Genomic DNA, 19,439 nt, shown 5'->3' on the forward strand with positions numbered 1-19,439 from the left:
TAGAACAATGCATGGCATGCATAAGTTCACTATAAATGTTAGCTAATGTTATTATAATTGAGATTTTTAAAGCCACACTTTAGCTTTCTTTCTAGGCATGTAGTCATAGTGGTATTATATATGTAAGGAGTTGTTAAGTCAGGGTGAGGGTCAGGGGTTGAAGGAAGTCATTTCTAAGGCTGCCAAGGTTGAGGCTATAAACATAACCCAGAACAACCCCTGGCATCCACTTCACCTCTAAGAGGAAACCAGAAACCCAAATCATGTGGCAAATGAAACACAGCCCAGCCTTAGTGAAAGGCCCTGTGGGAGCTGAGAAGGGTGTAACTGGTGAGCCTAGAGGCTTCATTGCAAACAGGAGCCCTGAATCAAGTGCACAAGACCAAACATGTACAACATTAGAGGCAGGAAAAGGAGAGATGTAGGAGACATGTGTCAAGAAGGTCTAGGAACCCGAGACCCTAATAGCAACTCAACGCATACCAGCATCCCTAGTGTGGGAAGAGAGAACCCCACCCAGAGACCTAGTAACATAGGTGGGACTCTAATTCCCTACAAAAATGAGAGCAAGCCCAGAAAAATGGGAACATTTCATTGACCAGAGATAAAGAGAGATAGACCCTTGGGTTCTTACTCACTTGGAGGCCTGACTCTCCATTGGCCCAAATGCTGATGGGATGGGTCTACAATCAACTTTCATTATTAAAAGTAGCTGGAGCAGTTTGAAACAGACAAAGTTACCAGAGACTAATTACATAATCATATACATTTACATTTGAAAGACATTTTTCAATGTAAGACTTCACCTTGATTGGAAATTTTGGCCAGAAAAGTGTGAAAGTTAAATGGGCTATTCAGTATAGACTCAACATTCAAACTTCTGTAATATAAAATTACATTTACCTTTGGTTACAATTAGTTTTTAAGATTTGCTTAAGCCAATGATCAGATGAATCCAGAGGTTGACAATATATCCCTTGTGGGCCACATCCAGCCTGTCATCTGTTTTTGTATATTCAGTTTTGTTGGCATATAGGTACCTCCATGTGTTTACATGTTATTTGTGGCTGCTTTGGGGCTATAATGGCAGAGTTGAAGAGTTGCCATAGAAATCATAGGGCCAGCAAAACCCTTTATGAAAAAAAATGTACCATTCTCTGAAAGAGTCAATGGAGGAATAAATGGGAACACAGCCAGACAAATTGTGTTTATTTCTATTAACGATTTTAAGAGTTCATTTATTCATTTGTGAATATTTAATAAGCATCTAGAATGCTCCATAGTACTTCCTGCATCCTGGGAACAAAGCAATGGTGAAAACTGAGTGCTTTCCCTGAAGAAGCTTATATTTTAGTGGAGAGAAACAGACCAAAATAAGCACACAATATGGCATTAAGATAACATTAATCAATATCGAAGGCAAAGGTATGCTAGAGGTATGCTATTTTCTGCAGGATGGTGGGAGAAAGACTTTGGTGGTGTGACATTTGAGCAGAGACCCCTACTCTCCAAAATTAAGGAAATAAGCCTTGCTTTCAGACAAGAGTATTCCTGACAGAAGTAATAAAGATGAAAAAATATGTAAGAGATACGTAAAGAGATGAAATCATGCTTGGGATATTTATTGGAAGGAAAGCAAGAAGGTCAGTGGTGTGTTGTAGAATGAGCAATGGTAAATAGGAAAAGAAGATGCATTTAGCAAGATGGCAGATGCCAGATCTGATCAAGCCCTTGGATTTCACTCTGTGAAAGGGAAGACCATTGAAAGTTTACTTCAAAGAAGTGAAGTCATCTGACTTGGGTTTAGGAGCAATCATTCTGGTTGTGGTAGGTAGTGTAAGAGGAAAACGCAGAAGCCAGGAAAGCAGCTAGAAGGCTTTCATTGTCAGCCTCCATTAGATTTGGCTGCAAAAACAAGAAGCTCCAGAACCTCACTGGATTCAAACCACACAATTTGCTCAGATTAGATGTTGCTCTGGTAAATACTGTCTGCCATCCATATAGAAAGAAGACCCCAATCTGTGATATCACTGGGCTTATGGCAGTGGGGAAAGAGAAATGGCAGAACCCCCAAGGTGGCTCTTGAAGACTCTGCCCAACAGCAGCACATATCGTTTTCACATGCATTTCATCAACCAAAACAAAACCCACGGCCTTGCCTATTGTCGACAGACCTCACAGGAAGGGGATAGTGAATATGTGGGAATGACAACAAAATCTATGACAGCAGTTATTGCAAAGGCTTTTGGATCAGGGTGATAGAGGTGGATGTACTGAGATGCAGTAATATTCTGATATATCTTTGACAGGATTGTGGAGGAATAGAAAAATGTAAGAGAAAGAGGGATCAGGAATGGCTTTCATCTATTTTATCTGCAGCTAATAAAACAGGGCCAAATTGGGAAATAAAACCAAATCTAGCCCCTGCCCTCCCCCACCCCACCAGGTACCACTTACTTCCTTTGTGATACCTAGTCACAATTCTTTTGAGGGCTTTGAACTTGGGTAGTTAAGGTCATTAGCTGCATGGGAGTTACTGCCACAGTTAAGAACCTAAATTCTAGAGTTAGATAAACTTGCCCAGGGTTTCTTGGTCTTTCCTGTCTGTGATGTTGGGCAAATTGCTTAATATCTCTGAGTTTCCATTTATAATCTGTAAGGTGATTGGTGATGTTTCATTATGGAATGTTTATAGCATGAGATAGAGTATGTATCTGGAACATAATAAGTGCTCATTTGATGGTAGCTCTTGTATGAATTAGAGTCTCAGGGGAATGGTTTAGGGTGAATGGAAAAAGAGACATCAGCAAGGTAAGTAATTTTAGCTGATTTGAGACTATCTGTCCACCGTGAGCTGGGACCTCCTCTCCCTGCATCCCCACAACAGATTTGTAGAATGGGGCTTATCCCTCCCAATTTACAGGCCAGCAAACCAATGCACAGAGGCATAAAGTGATTTTTCCCTAGGTCACACAGCTTGTAAGGCTGAGAAGAATTCAAATACAATCCTGTTTGAATCCAAATCCTATACTCAAGTAAATCAAATACAGAATTTAAATTCTGGGTGCTGCTTGTTATTTATAGGGCACTTATTTTTGATGGTATCAACTATCATAAAAGTTTAATTGCTAATGTATGAAAAGCAATCTGTGAATTCACTTCTAAGAAACAGTAAGGGATTCTTTTGCTCCATGCAGGCAAATCCTTCCTAGAGGATATATGCAAATGTAGTACAGAATTAGAAAACCTTATTTTTACTCCGGGGCCCTGGAAATAGCTTTCTGGCATGGATATAAAGAAAGCTATGAATTGTTTAAGGAAGGTAGAGAAGGTTGTAGAAAAGGCTTAGGCATAAGGAATGAGAGTGAAAATGCCTACTAGAAATAAATGCAGGAGTTCCTGTTGTGGCTCAGTGGTAATGAACCTGACCAGTAACCATAAGGATGCGGTTCCATCCCTGGCCTCACTCAGTGGGTTAAAGATCTGGCTTGCAGTGAGCTGTGGTGTAGGTCGCAGATGTGGCTTGGATCCTGCGTGGCGTAGGCTGCGGTGTAGGCTGGCAGCTGCAGCTCCTGATTCGACCCCTAGCCTAGGAGCTTCCATATGCCACATGTGTGGCCCTAAAAGCTAAACAAATAAACAAACAAACAAAAAACCCAAAATTTAAGTAAATGGCAAAACTAAAAAAAAAAGGATTGAAACTACAATAGTATTGACAGTGATATAATTAAAAAGAAATGAGATCACCCTTTAATACCAGTTCAATAAGGAATATATTTTTAAAAATGCCCAAAGCTGGTGAATATGCATTGAAATCTGCATATATTACTCTAAGTAATCTAAGATGAAAAGTAATATGGAGGAACATGGGAGACTGTAAAAGTATTCCTATTCTTTAATCCTTTCCCTTCTGAGAATTCCTTCCTTGAAAATAATTCAAAATCTTAGGGAAGAAGAAGGAAGAGGGTTTTGTAGAATTATTTGAATGATAGCTCCTAAAATATATCTGTCCAACAATTGGGTAATGGTTAAATCAATTATAATACTGCCACTCCCTAGAATGTTATATAGATATTAAAGCTATAACATATACATTTTTTAAAAAATATGTACTGCGGAATGATATACTGACACATGTTACAGCAGGGATGAACCCTGAAAGCTGGCTTAAAAAGCCGCATATTGCATGATTCCATTTATTTGAAATATTTACAGGAGGCAAATCTCTGGAGACGGAAAGCAGATAATTGGTTGCTTAGGTCTGAGGGGGTGGGGTGGGTGGGAGGAATGGCAAGTGACTGCTAGTGAGAACATGGTTTTTTTGGGGGGTGATGAAAATGTCCCAACAGATTGGGGTGATGGTTGCACAACTCTGTGACTATTAGAAACCATTTATTGCATACTGTAAATAGATGAATTATATCTCAAAATAATGTTTAAAAAATATGAATATTCACTGTAATTAAAACTGAGTTATACCAATACATGAAGAATGAGAAATAAATATATAAACAAATGCCAGCAGTGCTTTGATTCAAAGGGTGTATTTTGGGTGAAATTTTGCCTTCTCTTGGTGTCCAAAATTTTTATAATGTGATTCAATTTCTTTTATTATTATAAAAAAAGGAGATATAATTACCAGACAAGAACCATTCTCCTTCACAGCTGTGGCTCTGCTTCCACCCAAAGCATTTTACCTTGCTAAGTCAAGAGTAAGAAAATTTACAATCCAGCCGTCTGCCCAGTCCCCTCTAGCTGTATTTAAGTCCTTTGATACAATTCTATGAATGAAAAAGACAACCATGTTAGTGTAACCCCAAAGGAAAAAATACATATTAAAATTCTGGTGCATTGAATATATCTGTTCTCTCTTGTAGGAAGTGATTGAAGCCATTGCTGAGTGTGCTTTTAAGACGTCACCTTTTCCAATTCTGCTTTCATTTGAGAACCACGTGGATTCGTGAGTATTCAATAACGATGAATTGAATAGGGCATGCAAAATAACTGTTCATCAGGTTTAAGATTATTTGACATTATTAATGGTGTTCCTCAATTATGCTATACATTAAGTGGCATGTTTTCATCTGTATATGATGGAACTCATTCACTGAAATCTCATTAACATTAGAATGATCCATTGGCCCTGTGGAATCTATCTTCATGCCATGGCAGGATGTCAAATGAGACTCCTCTATTGACAATGCTGAGAAACATTTCCTCATATAACACGTGTCTCTCTTTCAGTGGGCCACGTTTATAATCCTCTTCCTTTTTTTAGCTCCTTTTTTTGCGTGCAAACATCTGTAGTTGGTTTTGCCACCCTAATATGGCCAGTTCTATACACACCGGAGTTGGGTGAAGGAAAGCTAAATAAATTAAATTTTATTCTGCCACTTTGCACATACACAGAACTCAGTCCACCACATACTCCTTTTTTCTTGTTTTCTTGGTTTTCTCTCTTTGTCAATATTTGTAAGTAGTTTCCTATTTCAAAAGTAGCGTGTACTTTTTGCTGAAGCATAAAAAGAAGAGGTCATTTTGATGTAACACTTACATTCGTTTCATCACAAAGGATCAGAACAAGACATGTCTACATTGGATACGTGGATATTAGCTGATCATATATTCAATTTATCATATTTAATTTAAAGAGCCTCAAAATGAAAGGTTCTCAAGAAACTAAAATTCCAGTCCATGGAATTAACGTCAAGACTAGGTGGTGGTGGGAGTTCCCTGCTGGCTCAGTGGGTTAAGGATTCGGCATTGTCACAGTTGTGACTGTGGCCCCTGCTGTGTTGCGAGGTCCATCCTTGGCCCAGGAACTTCCACCTGCCTCGGGGGCTGCCAAAAACGAAAAACAAAAACAAAAACAAAACCATGGAGTAATGAACATCACTATTCAAAAGAGCATTTGGGAAGCCCCTTTCCTGTCATTTCAATGACCTTTTGAAAAAAGCCAGTTTTTCAACTAAAAAAGCCTGCAACACCTGTCCTAATTTCACTTCAAGTTTCTTAGTTCCTTTTTATCCTCCTACCTATCAGAAATCGTTCCCAACACATGCTTTAATTCACTAATTCCTAGAGTATTTACTTAACCTTAAGAAACCAGTTTGGTTGTAACCAAATTTCAGCTTGAGGAATTTCAGAGTAATTAAATGTGATCATTTGTTAATGGATAAATGGAGAGAGACCTTATTTTGAAGTAACTAAATTATATTATCTGTATTTCTAGTTTGCCCAGAGGAAATCCATATTGCATTTAGCAGCATATGATTCTGGTTCATTAGAAAACAATTAGCTACTGAATATTGCAATCATTTGGCACATAGTTTTTCTAGCATTTCTGAGGGCCAATGGAAAAGAAAAAATTTATCCTGTTTCATTGTAATTTCTAACTAAAGGGAGCACCTCTTCATTCGCTATATTTAGCACCTCATTTGCTGTGACAGCTCTGATATCACATGACTTTCTTCATCTCAGCCCATCCATTTGTAACTGGGCTCTAACAATGCCTTAGCACTTTTTTTTCAGGCACTATAATTCCTAGACTTGGTTAATGCATCATTTTGTTTTTGGAGAAATATCTCCAAATCTAGCACATTTATTTTCTTCAAGAAATGTTTCTATATAAATTAGACAAAATGGAGTTCCCTAGTGGCCAAGGTGTTAAGGACTCAGCATTGTCACTTCTATGGCTCAGGTTCAATCCCTGACCCAGGAACTTCTGCATGCCATGGGTGCAGACAAAAAAAAAAAATTAAATTAGGCAAAATGAAAAGCTCTGGTTTCATTCTTGATGGTCACACCTGCTACATTAAACTCTGCCATAAAGTAGCCAGAGGGGCATCAACAGCCACTCCCACCACAAACAATAACAACAGCTGATATTTATTGAATAATGTACTGAACAGCATCAGCTCATGTAACCCTCATCACAAATCCAGGTGCTCCTAAGTGTAAATATTATGATTATCCCTATTTTATACATGATGAAACAGAATCCTAAAGAGGAAGAGTAATTTGCCCAAAACTGTGCTGCTGAAATGTAACAAAGCAGGGATTTGCATCTGGCTAGTGTGGCTTCAAAGCTCACCTGTTTAACTGGATTTTCTGGAGTTCCCATTGTGGTGAAGCAGAAATGAATCTGACTAGTAACCATGAGGTTGCGGGTTTGATCCCTAGCCTTGCTCAGTGGGTTAAGCATCCAGGTGAGCTGTGGTGTAGGTCGAAGACGTGGCTTGGATCCTGTGTTGCTATGGCTGTGGCATAGGCTGGCAGCCACAGCTCCAATTTGACCCCTGGCCTGGGAACCTCCATATGCCTCAGGTGCAGCCTTAAAAAGCAAAAAGAAAAAAAAAAAAAAAAGGAGAAAGTCATTGGATTTTCTGGCTTTTTCTCCAAATATGTGAAGCCACCTATCCACAGACAACAAAGAGACATTGGCCATGAGCTCCTGGCAACTCATCCTTCTCCACCAGCTACATCAGAATCCCATAAAATACAGATTCCCAAGCTTCACTCCTACACCTGAATGTGAATTTCCAGAAATGAGACTTTGAAATGTCTTGTTTAAAGTTCCACTTAGCTGATGGGCCACCTAATTTGTGAACTAGCATTTTCATTAAAGATCCTCCCCTGAGGAGTTCTCTTGTAGAGCAGTGGGTTAAGGATACGGCTTTGTCACTGCAGTGGCTCTGGGGACAGGGCTCTGCCACCCACAACATTAACAGCCCAGGTGATTCTTAAGTGGAATCAGGTAAGATTTTGCTCCAGCAAAATCCTTGCCGGGGACTTAACAGGGGACCGAGGACTGTGCCTGTCACTTGCTTAGGGACAACTGGAATATCACCAGGAAATCCCTCTATTGGGATTCTAGTAAGAATATGGCTCCAGTAGAATTCCTGAAAGCAGTGCATTAGGGGAAAACCTTTACTTTTTACCCAAAGCCTCTGTTCAAAGGAACCTAGGGCTCTCAAGTTCCAACACTTAAGAAAAGTGTTATCTATGTAAGCACCTGATGACTTAGTTCATCCATCACAGGGGTTCTCAAACTTGACTGTGCATCAGAACCCTCCCAAGGGCCTTCTCAGGGGGCCTTGCATCTGCATTTCCTACCAGCTCCAGGCACTGTTGATGCTGCTTTTTAATGGACCACGCTTGGAATAGTGAAGCTCAATGTAACAGCCTCGTTCTGTGAAAATGAAACGGGAAGGTTGGCAATTTCTTTTGTGCAACCTGGAAGTGTAGGCCCAGCACAAATGGATTTGTCTCAGCTACAGATCCAGAGCCCGCTGGCTTGACAGAGCCCTGGGCCAGCTATCTTTTGACCTGTGGATGCCCACAGCTCCTCTGCCAAGTCAGTCACTTTTCTGCTTGCCCTTCCCACCCCCAACTATAACACATTATCCCTACACAACCACCCCCGGTGCTTTGCAGAATCAGTTCTCTGATTGGCAGGTTTTCCACCCTCAATGATAGCTGGAAGAAAGCTGCAGGGTATTCTGAGGGCTGCATGAGCCACACAGTAAAATCTACAGGTTGAGAAAGGCATGATGAGAAGGTGGGAGGTTGTTATGTAGGGCTTTGCAAGTTCTTTGAATATCTCCCTTGTCTCTCCCTGCTGTTCCAAGAAAGCAGTGACCTTGGGCTCATATTTGAATCCCAGAAAACTCGTTTGACCCCCAAAATATATGATTTTAAAATAGGGGCTATAAAGAGTGCTTTTCCCTGTGGACCACTGCAGTATGATTTGAACACCCAAAGCACCCCCTTTTCTAGGAACAAACAGTCCATGATTCAGATTTAACAGTCATGAAAGAAGGAATGAAAATAAGAATCAGGTTCTGTAATTGATTTGAATTGTAGTTTTTTTAAAAAGGCTTTTTATCACTTATTTATTCTTACTACCACCCCAGTTCTACTAAAATGTATTCACATTGCAGCATGTAGAGACAACTGCTGGAAATCAAGTCTGACAGCTTGTAGATCAAAATCACAGTCCATAAAACCCAGTGGAATTGGATACCTTTACAATGATATTTAACATCCTGTAGAATGAGAACGGCTTTTTTAAAAGGTCAAAGGAAGCAGGAGTATGAAAGACTATGGACTCATATCAACCATGTTTATATGTGAATGTGCTCTCATCCATCTGGTCTACCTGGCTGCCTTGTAACGCCGGAATCATCTTACATTTCAAGGGCATTCGCATCTGTTACTTCACTTATCTTCTCAGTATCTTCTGCCCCTTTCCGAGAACAGTTCTTTTCCTCCTCATTTTATAGGTCCTGAGAATTTGAGAGCCTGAAGCTCCACTAGGCAAACCCAGCAGCTCCAGTCTTTTCCCATCAGATCAGGTTCCCACTCAAACATCAACAGGCTGACACCACCTTTGCTTCCCTCTTGTGCATAAAAGGACTGCAGATACCCTTCCCCAAGGTGCCTGCTTCTCTCATCTTTCCTTCAGGGCCCCCTCCCAAGTGGACACACTTCTGTGTGTCAGCCCTTTCTCTTCTATGTTTTGAGATTCTTGCTCTCTCTGTCCACCTCCCTCTCTCCCTCTCCTCTCTTCCCTCGACTCCTTGCAAACACTTCTTTGAGACACACACAGCTCTGTCCCTTAGACAAATTTCACCAAAGAGTTCACGGGAGTCCTGAATAAGCTCCTCCGCCCCCTGCCCCAGTCTCTGGCATTGGACTCGGAATCAGGAAATTAAACAACAAAAGAGACCGAGTCTCTAACTGGGACATTCAAGCATCCAGTGACAGGCAGGTGACTGGCTGTCTTCTCCACCTGTGTCCATGCAACTCGACTTTGGGAAACGCCCCACCCCCACCTGCGTGTGACATTCAAATCCAGAATGGTGACCAGGGATTTAGATGATGAAAACAGCCCTGAAGGGTAGGAGGAAGAAATGACCTCTCTCTGTCATTGATAACACAAAGTAAACCTGCCGGCCCCTTAGCATAACCCCCTTGCGGGCTCTCTTTCCTTCTCTGTCCCCTCAGCCCCAAGCAGCAGGCCAAGATGGCGGAGTACTGCCGGCTGATCTTCGGGGACGCCCTTCTCATGGAGCCGCTGGAAAAGTACCCAGTAAGCAGTTTGGACGTGCATCTCGAGAGACACACACATTCTTTATGATCGGATTAGGGAGAGACTTCCTGACATCCTTTGCATGTTTATGTTCCTTGGTGTGACTCTTGCCGTTGACAGTGAGCCTCAGACTCAGGGAGGCAGGCAGGGAGCCCTCCCCACAGCCCGAGGGTGGAAGACCTGCATGCAGCCTCTTCCTCCGCCCACAGCCTTCTCCTTCCCTGGCTGCCAGGTGCCAGCCCGCCAGCGCCAGCCCGTCAGAACGGCAGAATTCCCACAATCACAAGCAGCCCGCAGAGGGCGTCCCAGGGGACTGGCTCTGATCACCTCTCAGGGAACCTCATCACACCCCCTTGAAAGAAATGGGTCAGCAAAATGGGACACTGCAGGTGGCAAAGTGATATTCTGGCCTCTCCCTGCCGGCCACCCCTCACTCCCCCGCATGCGCCCAGCAGAACCCAAGCCTCCTAGTGCCGTGCTCACATCCCTGCTTTGCGAAGGAAAGCAGCAGAAGGAGCGTCAGGAAGTCTCTTCCCTCTCCAACCCTTTCCCCGATCTCCACACATCCTTGAGTGATCTCATATCAGTCCCCCACTGGTTGCAAGGGAAGAATAAAGGACCAGCTCACAGGAGTTCATAGACTTTCCAAAAATAACCCATCCTGGAACTTACACACATCTTTCTGATACAATATCTAATAACCCTCCGTGAGAAATTGATTTTCTCATTAGATGTCCAAGCTGGACACACTAGAAAGAAGGTTTGCAGAGAGTTTGAATCCCGGGGTGGCCAGGAACTCTGAAGCCGGCAGGTCCATTTCTGTGGATGCCAAGAAGATGGGCCACTTAACGACCTCCTGCCAGAAGGGGGATTTTGCTAGTTTTCGACTGCATATGAAAAGCTGATTCTCAGGGCCTGCCTATCCTGTCTTCCTGGCAGACACTACCCTTTACCTGGCTTCCAGCCTTTGAAAGTCCAAGCCAAGGCCTTCCTATCTGTCCTAAGTCAGGATGGTTGGATTCATAGGGTCCATCAGAAAACTCGTGAAATTTTGGATTATCCTGCCAAATCTCTCAGTACATTTCGGTGGTCTTACTCATGTCGATTTCTTGTGGAAAAAATAAAAAGTACAGTTATTAAAATATACCTTTCACAGGAAACAGCCCCCATTCTTGGAAGAGCTTAACGAACTATGTTGAATATAGTAAAGAATAATCTAAAAGCTCTTGGTACTTAACCCAGTCCTGGGGGTTTGGGAGGAAGTCTCAAGGGAAGGGGCGGCAATTTTTAAGGATGTGCTTTTCTCTCTTTTAGCTGGAATCTGGAGTTCCTCTCCCAAGCCCTATGGATTTAATGTACAAAATTTTGGTGAAAAATAAGAAGAAATCACACAAGTCGTCAGAAGGAAGTGGCAAAAAGAAGCTCTCAGAACAAGCCTCCAACACGTACAGTGACTCCTCCAGTGTATTTGAACCCTCGTCCCCAGGAGCAGGTGAGGTTCTCAATCCCTTGTTATGTGCAGGTTAAGAATTGCTGCTCTGAAATCAGCTTAGAAGGACTTTTAACATTTCTACTTGGGCACAGCTTTAAAGTGTGTTAGTTTTCTATTTCTGCAACAAACTTGATGGCTTAAAACTACACACATGGGAGTTCCTCTTGTGGCTTAGTGGATTAAGAACCTGACTTAGTGTCCATGAGGATGCAGGTTTAATCCCTGGCCTCGCTCGATTAGTTAAGGATCTGGCATTGCCGTGAGCTGTGGTGTAGGTCGCAGATATGGCTCAGATCCCACGTTCCTGGGGCTGTGGCGTAGGCCAGCAGCTGCAGTTCTGATTCAACCCCCAGCCTGGGAACTTCCGAATGCTGCAGGTGCGGCCATAAAAAAAAAAAGAAAAAAAAAAAATACACATATTAGCCCCTCAGTTCTGTAGGACAAAAGGCCCACATGTCCTCACTGGGCTAAATTCCACTTGTCAACAGGGTTGCTTTATTTTCCAGAGGCTCTGAGGAATCCTATTCCTTATTTTCCAGATTATAGAGGCCACCCACTTTTATTGGTTCATGGCCCCTTTCCTTCAGGTTCAAAGCCAGCCCATCTCACTTCTGTCCTCATATCTCCCTGGGACCACAGCTGGGAAAGGTCCTCTGCTTTTAAGAACTCATATCATTACATTGGACCCATTTGGATAATCCAGGATAATCTCCCCCATCCCAAGGTCCTTAACTTAATCTCATCTATGAAGTTTCCTGGCTGTGTGTTCACAGGACACAGGAGATACTCAGAGGACATGGGCATTTGGGGGAGGCCATGATTCTGGTTCCCACATAAGCCAAGTAATCTTTGGAGTGACCTCATGATTTTAAACTTCTCAAAGGCAACAATCCCTTGACATTAACTCGAGATTTGGACAGAAGATGTTCGCCCAATGCATTTTCACTGATGATATGCTGAAGAGGTTTGGGCCATTCAATTTATCCATAGTCTGCAGAGCTCTTTTAAAATATGAAATGGTAAAGTGACTTGAGTTATCTATCAATACCACTAGGTGAGGCTTGGTACCATTAATTTTCATTTTAGATTTAAGTTAAAATGGATGTTCATGGAGTTCCCATTATGGCTCAATGGGTTAAGAACCTGACATAGTGTCTGTGACGATATAGGTTCAATCCCTGGCCTCACTCAGTGGATTAAGGATTGGCATTGCTATGCGCTTCAGCCTAGGCTGCAGATGTGGCTCAGATCCAGTGTTGCTGTGGCTGTGGCATAGGCCTCAGCTGCAGCTCCAATTTGACCCCTAGCCTGGGAACTTCCATATGCCTCAGGTACAGACCAGGAAGAGGGGAGGGAGGGAGGAAAGGAAGGAAGGGAGGGAGGAAGGGAGAAAGAAAGGTGCTTATGACTGATGAGGAAAAAATTCAAAAATGATCACCTATTTCCTTTTAATTATTTTTCATTTAGTCTCAGTTCTTTTCCAACTCTAATCAAAATCTTGGCAATCTACAATGTGCCATAAGAAGATCTCTGATTGGAGGCTAAACAAGTGAAGGAAACTTTAAGCTTGAATGTAGGAAGTTCTTCAATTAAAAAGTTTATCTGAGGAGTTCCCGTCGTGGCGCAGTGGTTAACGAATCCGACTAGGAACCATGAGGTTGCAGGTTCGGTCCCTGGCCTTGCTCAGTGGGTGAACGATCCGGCGTTGCCGTGAGCTGTGGTGTGGGTTGCAGACTCGGCTCGGATCCCATGTTGCTGTGGCTCTGGTGTAGGCCAGTAGCTATAGCTCCAATTCGACCCTAGCCTGGGAACCTCCATGTGCCGCGGGAGCAGCCCAAAGAAATAGCAAAAAAAGACAAAAAAAAAAAAAAAAAAAAAAAAAAGTTTAGCTGACATTGGAACAATCCCTTTGGAAAACTGTTTGGCATCATCTGCAAAAACTAAGCTGAACACATACCTATGAACCTCTGGGCCCCAGAGAATTCCATCCCTAGATGTACCCCCATGAGAAATGCATAGAGCTGTTCACCAGGAGATGTGTACAGGAATTGCTTAAAGCAACACTGTTCAGACTAGCCCATGAAGAGATAAGTAAATCATGGTATAATCATGCCACAGAATAATGAGCAGCAATAATGATCTACAATTGCACACAGCAGTATGGACAAATCCCAGAAACACAATGTTGAGTAAAAGAAGTCAAATGCAAAATGAAACAAAACAACACAAAACAACAACAGCAACAGAAAGTATCCACTCTATGCTTCTATTTATATAAAGTACAAAAACATGCAGAACTAACCTGGACCATTGGAGGTCAGGAGATGGTTACCCTTGGTGAAGAATGACTAGAAACCCAAGGAGGTTTCTGGACACTGGTTATATTTTGTTTCTTGTCCTGGGTACTGTTTCCTAAGGTCTGTGTGATCTGTTTATGGGCTGTACACGTATGCTATGTGTACTTCTTTGTATACCAATCATATGTAAAAAGATTTAAAAGTCATTTTTAAAAATTGAAATATAAACTCTAGGGCAATCAGGGAAAAAAAAAAAAAGATTGGCCAAGACTCTTTCTTTTCTTCCATGTTTCCACCTCAACTGCCAATTACTTTTATTGTTTAGATTAAAATCCTCATCAACAGATGTTTTATAATTCCTTGAAAGGTTTTTTAGGTTTTGGGGTTTTTTTGGGTTTGTTTTGTTTTGTTTTTTGGTAGTTTTTGACTGGGTGTTTCAAACATTATTATGCAATTCTGATTCTTTTTTCAAAAATAACTTTTGTTCCCAGTAAGCATGTTCTTTTTGCAGTTTTGGAATGAATGTCACTCACAGGCCACCTCTTTCTCAGGATGATCCTGTCTCTTGAATGCTAGTGAGGGAAACGTGCCTTCCTTTGCATGTGGGAGCTTGTTGTTTTACCATCTGCCTTTCCCAGTCCCCTCCCTTTTATTAACTGGATACATAACACAAATAACGATTTTTACAGGCAGTGAACACTGTTGCTTAATTCAGAGAAAGAGCAAGCAATCTGTTAGTAATTGGGTAGATTTCCTAAGCTAGCTCCCGAACTCGGTTGTGCAATCTTTATTTTGATGGAAAGTTTTGAGCATTTTAATATGTAGGTATGCCCCTGAATAAAGAGCACTGCTCATTTACCATTTGCATCAGGAACACATGTAACTTAGATGTTTTCAGCATCGGAAACCCATGTAACTTGAAACATTTGAAATGTTTCGTATATCAAAGCTCGTCTATCACGGCCCCTGTTGGCCACATCCTCCCCCAAAATCTAGCTCTTTGCCTGTACCCTTGTCAAAGAACTGGAATATAGTAAATTTTTATTGTTCAAAAAGATTCCTCCAAGTTCCCTCTAAAAATGTATAAGGGAGAAATCAGTTTCCTGCTCATAGAGTAAAAGAAGATAAATTCTTTCTTTCCCACGTATGTCAGAGAATGGCGGGATTATTTGAAATGACTGCTGGGTTGCTGTGACCCACGAAGCACTGTTCTGCCAAACACCTTCCTAAATTACTCAATCAAAAGAATCCCCCCTCTAATTAAAAAAAAAAAAAAGTTACAAAAACTCGAGGCAATAAACTTGATTATAAAAACTTTTTAACCTCTTAAAAGAATGTGTCTCTGATAGAATGTTTTCTAGTCAAAGTAGAATTGATTCATCTTATCAACTAACAGTATCAGCATCATAGTTAGTTACATGTGGCTTCCCTTTAATAAACAAACTGTAAATTATAAGCTGTGTTGGTTCTAGACATCTTTTCCCTCTAAAGATTATTTCATGAATACTTTGCTCGCTGCTATCATTCAGTAATCGATTGAACTTTGTCAGCCAAATGAAAACATTTATCAGCTTCTTGGAGGCAGTGCTGGGGGCAGTGTCATTTATAGAGATTGAGAAGCTGAGAGAAGGCAAGGAGGGGAGGTACTAGCCCATGGTAAATTACCTCACTGTTGAGCCAATATTGCCATCTACTGGGCTTCTTATGCTATTGCACCAAGTGGACCCTGAAAGAAGTCAAATCCAACAATTTAAAAGTATGCTTTATTTACTTTTTGACTTGAACATCTTGTTACATAATTGATATGACTGAGTCTGACTGAAGCCCAGAACTTGGAAGAACATAATGCCTTATATCAATGGGAATATTTAAGCTAGTGGAATCAGCCACCTAATCTTCAGAAGGAAAAACAATCTATTGAAATGACCATATATTGGCTAAATGTGAAGCTGCATTATATATGAATGAGGTAATTTCTATGCATAATTATTTTAGAGTTCACCCATTTTATCCTACCCTTTTAAACAGAATATCACCATTTTTAAAGATACGTGCACTGTTTAGATGACAGTACCTCCATCAAATAAGCCTGTAGGCAAGTCACAGGATACAGCTGATACCTTACAGTTTTTGAGGAATCAGCTGTGCTACTGTAGCACCTGTTCCTGTCCCAACTCTTGTCCCCTACCTTGACTTGTGTGAGGTCCTCTCTGGACTTGGAAAAGTAGCACCAAATGTCACTCAGTGCCAGCCAAGCACCACATAGAAAAATCGGGGCTGAGAAAAAGAAAGAGGGAAAAGTGATAGTTTATCTGTTTTAGAATCATGGACATCCTGAAATAAAATATACATGTACCAGAGATAGCTAACCATATATGATGCCATATATTTTTTAAAATATATAAATAAAACTGTTAACCATCTTTGACAGTTGGGGAACTTCAAGTGGTATTCACAAATCAAATTTAGAAAAACAATCTAGATCCAAATTGTCGGTATAATTCTCAATCATAAATAACATTTAAATATCCCAAAGAATAATTTCAGAACAGTGAAAAGCCAACTTGCAAGGAAATCTGTGGTACACGTGCTTCAAACCTATAAATGTTTGTTTCATGATTGGTTATTAAAATTTGACAGGAGAAGCTGATACGGAGAGTGATGATGACGACGATGATGATGACTGTAAAAAGTCTTCCATGGATGAGGTAGGCTTCCAGGGCTTGATTTCTGGTCACAGACGCTTTCTGCTCACTTGCGTGACCAGGCTGAATTCAGTCCGTGGTCGCCTTCTGCCATCTAGTGGTGAAGAGGAAGCTGCCAACTTGGGTCACTAAAGGCACAAGCAGCGCATTAAGCAGAGTTCTCTGTGAGTAAAGTGTTGCTGAGGCTGGCTTCCATCAAATGTCGTCTCTTGAGGGTGAATTCAAAATTTATGACCTCCAGCATCCCCATTCAATTTTGGATTATTAAATGGACCAGAGTCCAGAGAAGTCATGAGGTTTGGAAAAACTGTCAGAAATATGACATGAATTCCATTGTTGTAATTTTGGAACCACTAGAGGTGCCTATTGACATAAGCTCAAGCTTCCCAAATAACTTCATCAGCTCAGAAATATTAATTACATGGAATCTAGAAGCAAATCAGGAAGAGGTGGACTGGAATTTAAAACTGTTTTAATAGGAGTCCTGTTCAAAAAGTTTATGCTGAATCTGCTTTCAAATATGTTGGAAAGTGTCTGTCTCAGTATTTGTGTCTTTACAATTTAGTTAATAAGGCTACGTAATGAATAATAAGCTGTTCTTACATGATTTATTCCTCTTAGAATATGTACTCTAATTTTTTGATTAATTATGTTCCGCCATTATATTTTAACGTAATGTCCAGAAGGAAAACTGTACAAAGTACATTTTCCTGCGAATTATTTCAATTATGCATAACTTTTTACCAGTGATTCTTAATAATTTAAAACTTAATGTCATTAATTCGATGGCAAATGGATATTTCTCAATTAGCATTTAATCTAAATACCACTCAAGAAGTTTTCAAAAGAAACCTTGTCTCCATGTATTATCTCTATTAAAAATGGAAGAAAATATTAGATCAGCCTATAGAGGTCTGTCCTTGCCAGTACTTCAGTATTGGCTTTCTCCTTTAAAAATTTATCAAAGTGGTATATAATAGCTAATAAGAGCTAAAGTAACCTGAGGTTTTACTCTGTGCCAGGTATCATTCTGAACCTTTTCACATAAATCAACTTTTAATAATCACAGAAACCCTATATGCAACTGGGACTGGTTTTATCCTAATTTTATTTATTTGTTTGAACTTGTAAATAGCTTTATTCTGTAGGTGAGTATTTTCCCAAAGAGAAAAATACAAAATATATTTAAAAAAATAATATTGTTATTATAGTTGATTTACAATGTTCTGTCAATTTCTGGTGTATGGCAGAGTAACCCAGTTATACATATATATACATTATTTTTTTCACATTATCCTCCATCATATTCCATCACAAGTGATCAGTTATAGTTCCTTGGGCTATACAGCAGGATCTCATTGCATATCCACTCCAAATGCAATAGTTTGCATCTACTAAGCCCAAACTCCCAGTCCATCCCACTCCCTCCCTCTGCCTCTTGGCAACCACAAGTCTCTAATATATGGCATAAATGAACCTATCTACAGAAAAGAAACAAACTCATGGACATGGAGAACAGACTTATCCTAATTTTATAGGTGAGTAAACTGAGCAGTTTACTCAACCCAAGCAGAGCAGTTAGGTAACTTACCTGAGATTGCCCAGTTTCTAAGTGGTGGGCTTAGGATTTAAAATTAGACAGTCTGACTCTAGAACTTGAGCTACTGACCTACAGTGCATTGCATAGGAGTCAGGAAGAAAAGGAGGGAGGAACGTAGAGAAAAGCAGTTTTTCAAAAAAAAAAAAAAAAAAAATGGAGTTCTTTTCTGGTGCAGTGGGTTAAGGATCCAACGTTGTCACTGCTGTGGCTTGGGTTGCTGCTGTGGTGAGGGTTTGATCCCTGGCACCTGGCCAGGGAACTTGAATATGCTGTGGGTGTGGCCAAAATTTTAAAAAAGAGAGAGAGAGGAAAAAAGGCATTTTTTTGGTTTGTCTACCCCAACCCACATCCACCTGCAACCTTTCTTTAAATAATAATTTTAAATTCATCCAGTGGTCACCTACATACTCATTTTCTTATTTTTCAGTGACTTCTTGATACATTCACCTTAGACACTGTCTGCAGACTCCCTGCTGTGGCTAATGAGACAGCTCAGGGCTTCTTAAACTCTGCTGTGCATTTAAATGACCTTGGTAAAATGCAGATTCTGATTCTGGAGGCCTGTGCAAGGGGCTTAGAGGCTGCCCCCCTCCTAAGCTCTCACGGTTGGGGGTGTGGGGTGCTGATGCTGCTGGTCCCAACCCCCGCCTCCAGCCCTCACTGTGTACCTGGTGTTGTTTGCCTTCCTCCCACAATCAATTTTCTGTTGGCAGTAATTGTTTTCAGAAAAGGAGAGATGTGGTTTTTGGCTCTTGTGGGTCATTTGATCATTGCCCTGGGAAAACAGCCCTCAATAATATAAATGCTGGAGTTCCCATCATGGCTCAGTGGTAGCGAACCCGACTAGAACCCATGAGGATGCGGGTTCGATCCCTGGTCTCACTCAGTGGGTTAAGGATCCAGCGTTACCATGAGCTGGTGTAGGCTGCAGACGCAGCTTGGATCTGGTATTGCTGTGGCTGTGGTGTGGGCCAGCGGCTACAGCTCCAGCTCAATCCCTAGCCTGGAACTTCAGCGTGCCTTGGGCGTGGCCCTAAAAAAGTAAATAATAATAATAATATAAATGCTGACTTCAGGGATGTTATTTTTATCCCTGCTTCCAGGGGACTGCTGGGAGTGAGGCCATGGCCACAGAAGAAATGTCTAATCTGGTGAACTATATTCAGCCGGTCAAGTTTGAGTCATTCGAAATTTCAAAAAGTAAGTTTTCCTTGGAGAAAACCCCCTAGCATATAATGAGTATATTTTAAAC

General features: G+C 41.1%; 1 protein-coding gene across 4 annotated transcripts in view; it reads left to right on the forward strand.

Moving 5' to 3' along the window:
* PLCB1 (phospholipase C beta 1) overlaps positions 1-19,439 on the forward strand; it is a 738,118-nt gene that overhangs the window by 564,897 nt on the left and 153,782 nt on the right. For all 4 annotated transcript variants that reach the window (XM_021077401.1, XM_021077400.1, XM_021077402.1 and 1 more), the window contains 5 exons: positions 4,878-4,960; positions 10,009-10,093; positions 11,408-11,585; positions 16,523-16,590; positions 19,291-19,387. In XM_021077401.1, the coding sequence (XP_020933060.1) occupies positions 4,878-4,960; positions 10,009-10,093; positions 11,408-11,585; positions 16,523-16,590; positions 19,291-19,387 (511 nt within the window). The remainder of the gene's footprint in view (positions 1-4,877; positions 4,961-10,008; positions 10,094-11,407; positions 11,586-16,522; positions 16,591-19,290; positions 19,388-19,439) is intronic.

Source organism: Sus scrofa, chromosome 17, assembly GCF_000003025.6.
Source record: "Sus scrofa isolate TJ Tabasco breed Duroc chromosome 17, Sscrofa11.1, whole genome shotgun sequence".
Classification (NCBI taxonomy): domain Eukaryota; kingdom Metazoa; phylum Chordata; class Mammalia; order Artiodactyla; family Suidae; genus Sus; species Sus scrofa.